The following is an 11,783-nucleotide window of genomic DNA, read 5'->3' as shown; positions in this document are numbered from 1 at the left end:
AATTAAAAAAAAAAAACCTCACGAGATAGAACGAACAGATCAGAAAAGTAAATAAAATAAGATAAAACAGAACTGGAGACAGCCACACTCAAACCAAACTCCGCGCCGTCATGACGTCACACACGACAACACCCTTACGTCACGGGTCAAAGCCGACGCGTGGGATCGGACGCTTCTGTTGACCCGTAATTTCAAAGGCATTTTCAATTCTTTACAAAAGTATGAAGTAAGCTAACATGCTCAAAAATCCCAACATGAAGCTGATTACCAAATTTCTGTAACAATTAATGCATACATTGCAAAACTTTTACTTGTATAGGTCCAGCGGTATAGCAGTACACATATGGTTAACTGGGTTGAAAAATGGAATACATTATTAGAGGCTACATTGCAAAATATGACTGGCACACAACTTTAACTACCAATTTTTGCGCAGTGGAACCAAAATAAAAACAACAGTTCAGTCACAAATTAGACTTATATTGGAATAACACAACCTCATGGTCACTCGACCATGAGAGAATAAAGTTATTTTGAAAGCACCATTGGCGTATTTTTATTTAACAGTAACAAATATAATACATAATCTCTTCTAACACTTTGAACCTGGTACTACATTTGTTCCTTAATGCACTGTGGTGAGCAACTTATAAATTAGTTGCTATGGCAATTGTACCTCTCTCAAGATGTCACATACGTCATAAAACTGTTGAGCAAAACAGGTGAATAGAAGAGGGGAAAGCCAGATTTTACTTGTTACATTGGTGGAACCTCAAAATTTCCCTCAAATATTAGATTGTGAAAATTAATGAGAACCATGTTCATCAAATTAAATAAAGCATTTGTCTAGTTTAATTCTGATCTCAAAATTGATACAGAAATATGACCTACTCAGCAGTATTATTTGAGATAGGCCTACTACAAAAGTTGCCAACTCCACAAGGAACAAAACATATCTGCAGTTATCTAGTTGAACCAGTGGAAGCGTGAACCATATCTGGCTGGTGGCCGTGGGTAATCTTCTGGTAAATATGGAGTAGCATCTGGATAGATTGCAGGTTTTTCTTCCTCTGGTTTTGGTCGTTTTGTATCTATTACTTTTGCTTCACAGAAGTAACCAAATGGAGGGCGTTCCAGGTTCAGATTATCCAGCATACATTTATCAAATGCTCCCTGTGTCTTGCGACAGCTGTGAAGAAAATTATGTATGTATGAGCTCACATGCGTAACATCTTACTACAGATCAAATGCTAATGAAACTACTGCTGCAAAACCATTCATACAATGAAAACGTATCGAAACTAACTACTGTATACACTGATTTTTAGCTCCTGTAATTGAGATTTTTTCCCTCTCTCTCTCTCTCTCTCTCTCTCTCTCTCTCTCTCTCTCTCTCTCTCTCTCTCTCACACACACACACACACACACACATATACACAAAAATTGTAAGAAACATCTAGTTCTGAATTAGAAAACAATGCATTTGGGGGGGGGGGGGGGTTTCGAGAGGTAGAACAGGCTATCTTATATCTTTATGCAAGTGCAATGCTATTGCAACAGGAAAGGAAATAACTGAAGCACTTCTGGCAATGATGAATATGTTACTATCATGCTATGCGGCAAGTGATTCCTTCAGCATATATGGGATAGTAATATCATCCTTCCAGATAATGCACCTCATGCACAGCACCAAAGTACTTTCAACATTACAACTAAGATACTTTATCAATATTTGCAGAAATTTTCCTTTTCAAAAAGTGCACTGTGGTTTCAAGGCAGTTTAATTTAGCAACTATTACTTCCTTAACACTCAGGTATTATTTACACAGAAGTACTGGCATCAGATATACATAACAATGTGAGATTACTACTAATTCAATTATGTTTTACTGATATGAGGGACTATGTGTTGTTATTGTTGATTTATTTATTTTTGCACACTAAAGAGGCACAACACAATATGGCAACACTTCTAAAAGCAACACAGACTGCTCAAATTGAAAAATTGTCCATGTTATACTTCAAGGATGTCAGCATCACTTCAGTACAAATTACCAAGTAATTTTTATTTACAGATGCCATCTCGAAGCTAAGATATGTATCCTTAATTGAACTGTTTCTTATATTTGAAAAAAACTAAAAACTATTTAACAGTGGCAAAATTCTGTTGCAAATGAGAAACTGCAAGCAGCTCTATGATCTAAGTGCCATGCTAAATTATACGGCCCAACAGTTATGGTGAACAGATTTACAAACAAGTGCAGTGTATTTATCTCCAATTTGAATGCACTTGTTATTGGAATCTTGCACTCACATCATACAATGGATAAAGATGATTTTAGTATTTTATAAAGCTACTTGCAGTTTCCACAAAATAAAGAACACAACACGAAAGAACTGTAAAAGTCATTAGGTACACAAAAGGTGGTGCACTTACTACTTGTACTCCAAAAGGCTGCTAGACTTATCAATACAGTTTGTGTATTGCTCAAACTCCTGCTGACACGACTTTTTCACTTTCCTAAAAAATTCAAGCGAGCAGTTCGTTACAGCTTTTCCTTCTTCCAGGCATTTCCGGGGATCTTTCCATTCAGTCCGACATAGCATAAATTCCTGCATCGAAGGTCGCGAGTTAAAGAAATGGCAAAGTATTATAACAGAGAATGGGGTCACATTTTGGTTGGAGCGTAAAGTTAGGATCTGACATAGAGATCTTCGTTAAACAACAAATGGCACGAAAGATAGCATTAAAACTATTTCACTATTGAGTTCACACCACACATGACATGATAAAAACTAAGTCACCAAACATAGCAAGGGACCTGACTACAACGTTCATAGGAAATGTTAAAAAGTGTCGTGAAACGACTCCTCCACCAAGTTTTGGCATGGACGTAGGCCAAGTTCAGTATTCCGAGAATCTAGACATGGCCAATAAATAACAATGGCTATTTGTATTATTTATTATTATTATTTATGGTCGCTCAAAACTGGTTACCTATTCTTTCAATGGCAACTTACATTATTTGCCTGTTCACAATATTTTCCTAAATGGAAGGCACCAGCTCGTAAAGCTGGTGATCCTAAGTTAACTTCTTGTACAGTTAGTTCCTCCTCAGTGGGTAGTTGTACATCTGCTGTTAAAACCATTTCACTTCCGTTAACTTGATATTAAACAGAAAAAAAGCAAATATTTCTTTCCAATTTATGCTTTTCGTCTGTATCCCAGATATATCAAAACAATAACCTCCATGCACATTTGCATGGCAGGCAACCTTACAGCTCGGTTTCGGTTAAGCCAACATTGAAAACTTAAATGCGTAATCAGCTGACGGAAGCGTAGATGTAAATAGTTTTCAGAAACTCTGTAATCGACTGTGTTTAGAAAGCATATCCTACTCACTAGTCAACGGGTAGCAAAGCGTAACGAGCTATAAAAGTATAGTAGTAGATGAATTTTACCATTTGGGCAGCAAAATAACTGATGAGAGGATATAAAAATGCATACTTCTATTTATTATTTACTTATTTATTTCTTACTCCGTCGATCCGTCTGTGATAAGCGCACAAGGAAATAGAGTGCGTCAATTCATTTTTTTACGTTTTATGTGGCAATCTGTGATCTTTTTAAACAAATCATTACCGTGTTGAGGTAGTAAGATAACAAAAGGACGGTAGTGATACATTATTTCGACATATAAAGTTAAAAAAAATGAGTATCTACATAATTGTTCAATCTTACGTTATATTAAATTGCACATATGCTTTTATTCTAATTTTTTTCATTTTGACTAAGAAACTCATCTTCTTTCTAGAAGAAATTGCCTCACAGGCTCCCTAAACGTGGACTTCTTATCAAACTTACATTTAATATATGAATGGAGAGTATTACAAACTCTTGTGCCATTCCACTGCACACCATTCTGCACCACTGTCAAATTTTTACATTCATTGTATAATTCATGCTTTTGTCATTTCTTTTATACAACTCAGCATTTTTACTGATGAAACATGTAAGTGAACATATACGTTGAGAAGCAATAGTAAGAATTTTTAGTTTCTGGAAAAAGCTTCTGCAACTAGATCTACAGTCTTCGCCACACATTATCCTTACAAAGTGCTTCTGGGCCAAGAATATTTCCTTTGGTAGTGAAAGGTTTCCATAAAATTCATATATCATTATCGAACAGGGATATCTACGGTATGCTGCTGTCATAGTACTGAAGTTACCACTCTTGGAGATAATACATATGGCAAAACTCGATGAGCCAAGTTTCTTGTGAAGACCTTTAGTATATTACTACACTACCAGATCTGCATCGTTTACCTATCATGACTGGACAGACCGCATCAGGATTGCATATATATGACTTATTTACCATGTTTCATATAATATAATGAAGAATGTTCACAAATGAGACAGTATTATTTTGTTCATTCTCTTTGGTCACTACTGAAGAATTTTTCAGTGAAGTATAATGGGTGTTCTTTCAGGTCATGTGAAATTTTCCTTTTGAATGGTTCTGGCGGCAGGGACTCCACTTGTCAGGGCAATGAGCCGAACATTTTGAAAGCAACCACTGGAAAACTATCTTGAGTTCCAGACAGTCGACAGCTTGGTATGTCAATGTTCCTCTTGTAGTGAGGGTCATGATTATGTATGTCGTGCCTCATGCTGAAAATTCCTTGGCTGTATTTTAAACTGATTACACATAGATGCATATAATGGCTGAAGATCGTCATTTTTCTTAACAGTATGAATACAGGCTTGCAATGTTCCAGTCTTTTGCTTGATGTAATGATTGTGACTGCTTTCTTTTGAACCATTAATACATCCTTGCATCCTGCAGAGTGTCCCCATAACAGTAGACCATAATTTATGTGGCTATGTAATAGTGCATAATACACTGTTATAAGGTCTACTTCAGTTAATACATCTTCTAGTCTTCCCAGGAGATATATTACACAGGAGAGCTTGGAGCACAGATACACTGTGTGCTCATTTTTTGATTGTTTTGGGTCAGTCATGAATCTCAGCAGTATGACAGCCTCCATCTTAACGTGGTATCCAACATTGCTAAGATACATATCAGATGTTGTATTTTTTCTTCATTCATTTTTCACTTGATTTTCGATTAACCATTTTTTGATGTTTTCATACAATATACCTGTTGCTTGTGGAGCTTGTGCAGCAGGTTTCCTTTAGTAAAAAGAGTGGTGTCATCAGCAAACTGTAATATTTGTATGTTCCAACCCAGATCATTGACGTAAGTAAGGAAGACGAGAAGCCCTATGATGGACCCATGGGGTACACCATTCTCGAGTGTTTGTTCTTGGGAGATTGCACCATGAACTGATACTACTGGCTTTCGGTTTTCAAGATAGGATTGAAGAGCAGCCAGCACAACACCTTCAGTACCACAGCACTTTAATTTATTAAAAGCAGTATTTTGTGTGAGAAGCACTCAGATGCCTTCCTGAGGTCACAGAGTGTCAGTGCCACACTTTCCCTGTCTTCAAACACTTGCCTTATCTTGCTTCTTAAGTCCATTGCTGCTGTAACTGTCGACTTTCCGTTGCAAAAACCATGCTGTGTCCTGAAAGAGTTTATTGCCTTAGAAGCGATTTTGTAGCTGGTGTTTTGTTACAGACTCCATAACTTTAGCCAGAATGGGGATTATGAAAATTGGTCTGAAACTGGACCCTTCACATAGGTACTCTTTTTTTTTTTTTTTTTTTTTTTTTGAGTGGTACTGTTCATGACACTTTCAGGAATTCTGGGAAGACACCAAACAATAAATATTGGTTGATTATTATGGCTAGTGGTTGAGCAAGCTCTGGAATAATTTTCTTGAGAATTGTGTGGGACATGCCATAGATATTGTCACTCTCTTAATGTTTGTATGTGTTCACTATTTTTAAAGTGTCTTTAGGGTGAAATTCCTTCCACTTTTTAATAGTGCAACAGCTTACGTTTTTTATATGAGTTAATTTCATTTACACTATTTCTTACTATCTTTATGAAGTACTGATTGAAGGTATTAAGACTACAGTAACTTAAGGTAGAAGTAGTCTTCTTTCTGTGCTCATTTACCAAATTTCAAGCTGCTTTTCGTGGATTATGAGACTCTTTAATGATCTCATCATTGTACTCCTTCTTTGCATCCTCCACTCCCTTTCTGTAAATCCCCTTGGCTTGCAAATAGTTGCAATGAAGCAGATCTTCAGTTGGAAGACCTAAAGCTATGGTCTATGAACATTAATACAATGCCCATTAATCTATCTAGCTCAGGTGTACACGACCTCTTCACTGTAATAGATTTTTCCCTTCTTCTGATTTCCCCAAGGAAACTTCTTGAGGGTTACTGGGAACATGTCATCAAATTTTATTTTCAGGATTTGGGTGAATAGACATTCAGATGAGTCACTGGCCCCCATTTCTGCAATTTTCTGTTGTCAATTGACATAAGACAGCACTGCCTTAACGTCATTTAATCTCTCTTCTTTGATAAACCTGTTACTGAATGTGTAGCTTGAGTGCCTTGTGCTAGGTTGCAGTTTGCTCTTACTCTTCATGCTGAGTTCCATTACTAATGCACTGTGATCTGCAATCAACTAATCCCAAATACTGAGGGTGGTGATAACTGCATCTAGACAGTATCATCCATCATTGGGAACTTGTTTGCTGCAGACAGCTCATAACTTCATGAAGACTTTCTCTTTAGTACTTCCATCACCTACATGCATGTTGAAGTAACCACAAAATCCAATTTCAGACTTAAGGTGTGTAACATAAGATAAACAGTTGTCCACCTGTGCAACAAAGTTTTCGAAGTTACCATCTGGTGAATGCTACACAAAGACAACAATGAGACCAATATTTGCTAACACTATTGAAGCCAGTTGGAGTCCTGGTCTATACAAAAGTTTTTTAAATCAGTTTCCTTTACACTAAGATTCTTGTCTGCATATGCAAATACGCCACCGTGAATTGTAGTAGCTCGATACCATGAGCTTACCACATCTAAATATTCAATAGATTTGCAATAGTCACCTTCTCCTTGAGCCACTTATACATAAAAATCTGGCTCACTTTTTCTATAAAGAATGATAGAATGTTCACCTCAGTTCTTAAACAATGCACAGTGTCACTTGCTATAACATAGTCATCACTAATGTTCTTTCTATATGATAGTCTGTGGTCCTGGTTTTCAGACTCTCTTTTATTGGGGCATTGGTTGATCTGCGGAATAAAAAACACCTTCTTACAGTATTTTTAGGCCGCATAGCAGTGTTCACTATCTTGTCCTTTGGATGGAAGTCAACGCCAATTTTGAAGCTGTTGTTGACATCCTTAGTTTCTAGTTTCTATGTTCTGGAAGGATTTCCCCAGAAATCTTATTACATTTCCAGTTATGCCTTTTTTGACTTTTCCTAAATGGGACCATGCCCTTTTATCTCTGTATAGCATTCCTTGCTCATCAGCAGTGCCTATTATCAGATTGTTTCCGTAGCTGTCACTTGAATTTCTATATCAGGTGACCCGCTAGGTTAGCCCAGAGTGCTAATGCGCTGCTTCCTGGACTCGGGTAGGTGCGCCGTCCCTGGATCGAATCTGCCCAGCGGATTAACGATGAAGGGCCAGTGTGCCGGTCTGCCTGGATGTGGTTTTTAGGCGCTTTTTCACATGCCCCTAGGTGAATACCAGGCTGGTCCCCACGTCCTGCCTCAGTTCCATGAGGCGCAGACATTTGAAACACATTCGCACTCTTTCCCACTGTACACTAGATGCAGACAGCTGGGATATACTACTTCCGTCTCGGAGGGTATGGGGTGGCGACAGGAAGGGCATCTGGCCACCCTCCGTAACTAATATTACCAAAATCCATAGTAACTACCCAGACCCAGCAGTAGCTGGAGTGGGATCCAGATACAACAATAACTATGTCAGGTGCTTGGGATATTGGCACTTCTTTCTCAATAGGTTTTTGAAGTGCAGTTTTATACAGCAGTGTTGGCTGTACAGATCCATTCTGAGTCACTTCATGCCTGTTGTTGATTTGTTGTTTTGCTGTAGCAGATGACACTTGCTTATCTGTACAACGAGCAATTCTTTTCCTGTGATGTTTCCATGCCAGTCTGTATTTTTAGGTGGGTGACAGTTTCTCTTTTGAAAAACACAGAGAGTTGTGAAGGCTATTTTGATCATTACTGACACCAGTTTCTGAAATGTATAAAGAAATATTATTCAAGAATCAATTCTCTGTGCTTCATGAACCATAGGCTCTTTATTGTTATTTATTTGTCTCTTTATTTGTCTCAGTTTGTTATGTAGACCTATTTTAGAGGCAATGTTCTTTTCATGTCCATTTTTTCATTTGTTAATAGAGACATTATCCACACACGAATACTGCATTACCTCATGGCTTGCAGACTCTTTATTACTATTTACTTCTTCCAACTTGCCTATCGTCATTGTAATTAGTTATGTCATGTTCTGTAGATCATTTTCAAGATTATTTTATCGATATGATGTTGTTTTCATGCCCACACTCAGTTTGTTTCTTAAGGAATGCTGAGGGCTGTGACATACTTCGATTCGAATTTGGAATATTTGTGCCAGAGCTACGTGTTTCAGATTAAATAATCGGCTCTTGATTTGCATTTAAGCGTTTAGTGGATCCATTTTGAGCTGTAAATGTAACGTTTTTTCGCCCTTTTCCACTTCTTTTGTGAGATGTTTTTGTCAGATGTGACACTAGTTTTTCTAATCTATAATTTACATTGGTCACTCTATTGAGTTGTATTCTCATTTTAGAATTGTCTTCTATTGGTCGATTTACTGTTTTGTTAAAGCTTCAACTGACTCTATTGATCTCAACTGATTTTTCGTATTATTTACATCACAAATGCTGCTTCTGTCTCCAGTAGTTCAGCTCCACAAGGTTAACGAGGTTGATTTCGTGAGTTGTCTTGTATGTCAAAACTTTTGTGCTCATTAATGAATTTAATATAGTCAGTTATCTCCATTTTTTCTCTGTTAATATGGCTGGTTCCAATTACAGACTGTTTTTATTTTGCTGCAGACATGACTTCCGAAAGCCCAGTGTGTAGCCTATCTTTACAAGCACCACAACAAAACATACTAAGTGAACTTCCCTGTTGGTAAGGTCAACGCAATCACTGTGAAAGAAGTTGCCACACCATAGTCCACAAATCATGCTTCACATAATCTGCCACCTCCATTGGCGCCATCTTGTTGTAATGAGGCCAGTTTAATTTGCAGTCAATCTAACACACAGAAACTTCATTGTTTCAACTTTTTCCATTGTCTGTGTGGCACATTTAACAGTTATCTCTCCCTCAGTTTTGGCAGTTGCAGTCAACCAAGTATATCTAGCTTTATTAAAATTTAATGAGAGATCTTTTACACTAAACGATTTACTAAATAAATGAGAATATTGTTAATAGATCCTTGCCGAATTTTACATGTGCATCCATCAATCATAATGTTGATGTCATGTGCAAAAATAGTAAAATTGCAGTGTAGCTTCATACACTGTGCTAGGTAATTTATAAATATCAGGAACAGTAAATGACCAAGAATGGGTCCTTGTGGCACTCTATATTCGATGATTCCCAGTCTGATGAAGACAGACCACAACAAAAATCGTTATTCTGTATGGTACTACTGTCTACCTCCTATCTTTGAGGCATAACTGTAACCGCTTATTTGATTCACCACATATTCCTAAAAGGTTAGCTTTCTGTAACGATATTTAACTAGTATTTTTGTGGTCGAAATTCGACCAATCATGTGAATAAAGTAAAAAAACATAAAATTTTCAATATAAGTAATTTTAGTTTGTTTGTATGCAAATTCTTACGTCTTACTGGAACACTATGTAGATTTTCAGGTCTTACTCAAATAAGTAAGAAATAGTGTGGGGGAGCAAAAGAGAGTGAAAGACACAATGAGGGAATTAATTGCTTTATTCTTCAATTTAACAATGAAAAGCCTCAAATAAACAATATTTTTTAGTAAATATTCTTTCATCATATATTAAGTATCCTTGCTAACTGTATTGTTCTCAAGCACCATTATCATGCCATCTGGACAATGGATGTCCATTAAATAATTGTCATGTGGTTTCTCAGAAATTCTTAGGACTTTTTTTGTGCATTTGCCATCTTCTACACACAGAATTTTGATTAACTGCACCACATGGTTCACACATGATATGTTTCACAACATGTTTATACAGTTCATGATATCCTCAAATATCTGGAATTTCTTCACATACACCTCTATCAGTTGCACAAATGTCTACTATTTAATCGATTTCACATAAAGTGTTTAAAATATGAGCACACGGCAATCCTCTTTTTTGGAATTCTGTTGTGTAAATGATTGCTTGAACTTCAACAAAAATGTGCCTTGTTACTACTACATCAATTCATTCCTTTAATTTAGTCTTGAATAACTGCACACTACTTTCTGAATGGAAATTAGCAGATTAAAGTGGATCAGTGTTGTTAACAATTTCTGGGCAATTAGGAATGCAAGTCATTGCAGCAAATAATGAAGAATTCCTGAAATGTTGAACGATAGATATTGCATCCTAATAATTTTTATACATATTTCTTGGAAAATCCTTAAATGAAGAAGGCAAAATAATTCTTACAATATTTATAGTAGAATATCATTTGGGTTTCGTTGTATGAGTAAGGATCGAGTTTCTAGCCTAACAAATAAAGAATGACAGAAATTTCATAATGCCAATTTATTTTCCAATATAATACCCATATACACTAATACACTTGCGGTCATGCTCAGATACCTTCTGCAAACCATTCAAATAAAATCTTCGTTGATCCACTATGGATCGTGGGACGATGGCTGGCATGAACTTCTTGATGCAATAATTTACCAACAGCCATATGTATTGTAGAAATTTATTTTATTTTATGAACTTCTATGTGCTACCAGTTTCGGCATTACATTGATGCCATCTTCAGGCCCCACTCGTCATAGTCGTAAAATCACTATACATGGAAGAAGCCATATAACTAGATCCGTGAATCAAATCGTCCTGCAACAGCTCTCGGTAGCCAGGCGACACAGACTGTGTCGCCTGGCCACTAAACAATGGAAAAGAATATAAAACATATTAAAAAACAGAGCACCTCTACGACTGGGGCAGAAGCTGTTTGACAGCTGCGTATCTTTCGTTAACACAGACCACACACACAACACTGTACACTGAACACAATAACATTGCCAGCAAGTGTAGCAGACGCTATATCAGCCCCTACAGTGGAAGCAGAGCATCGTCAGGAGACTGATCTGGGAAGTGTACATGACTTGTGCACTCTTGTCAGTTGACGATGGCCAGTCATTGCTCCTGTAGTAGGGATTGTGGCGATGGTACTGAAAGCTGCTTTAGTCTCAGTGCTGTGCATGGTGGCTCTTCTTTGAACACGAGTGCAGATTTGACATGGTTAATGGCAATGATCATGGATTTACCATTTACCAAAATGTCTTAAGTCTGGATGCTTCATCATAGGACATGGTACAGGCCAGTGTATGGTGGTGGCTGTCCATTCAAAGCAAGACATGCATGCAGCTTTCCAAGTCACAGGGCATATAAGTGGTTGACACACTGTGTCTGGAGGCTTTGGTGGTCATATGCATGCGATATCATGGTAGTAGGTTGATGGTGATGAGCAGACATTTGATGTCGAACTGATACGTAAATTACTTAAACTGTAATGACTGATTG

General features: G+C 37.2%; 1 protein-coding gene across 1 annotated transcript; it reads right to left on the bottom strand.

The window, feature by feature from the left end:
* Window positions 1–829: 829 nt before the first annotated feature.
* On the bottom strand, window positions 830–3,294 carry LOC124795664 (NADH dehydrogenase [ubiquinone] 1 alpha subcomplex subunit 8). Its single transcript, XM_047259740.1, has 3 exons — window positions 3,022–3,294; window positions 2,438–2,613; window positions 830–1,189 (listed from the first exon to the last, which is right to left on the bottom strand). Exons 1-3 carry the CDS (start codon window positions 3,148–3,150, stop codon window positions 967–969), a joined length of 528 nt encoding a protein of 175 aa, XP_047115696.1. The 5' UTR covers window positions 3,151–3,294; the 3' UTR covers window positions 830–966.
* Window positions 3,295–11,783: the final 8,489 nt, after the last annotated feature.

Source organism: Schistocerca piceifrons, chromosome 1 (assembly GCF_021461385.2).
Source record: "Schistocerca piceifrons isolate TAMUIC-IGC-003096 chromosome 1, iqSchPice1.1, whole genome shotgun sequence".
NCBI lineage: Eukaryota > Metazoa > Arthropoda > Insecta > Orthoptera > Acrididae > Schistocerca > Schistocerca piceifrons.
This window is presented reverse-complemented; position numbering and strand designations above follow the sequence as displayed.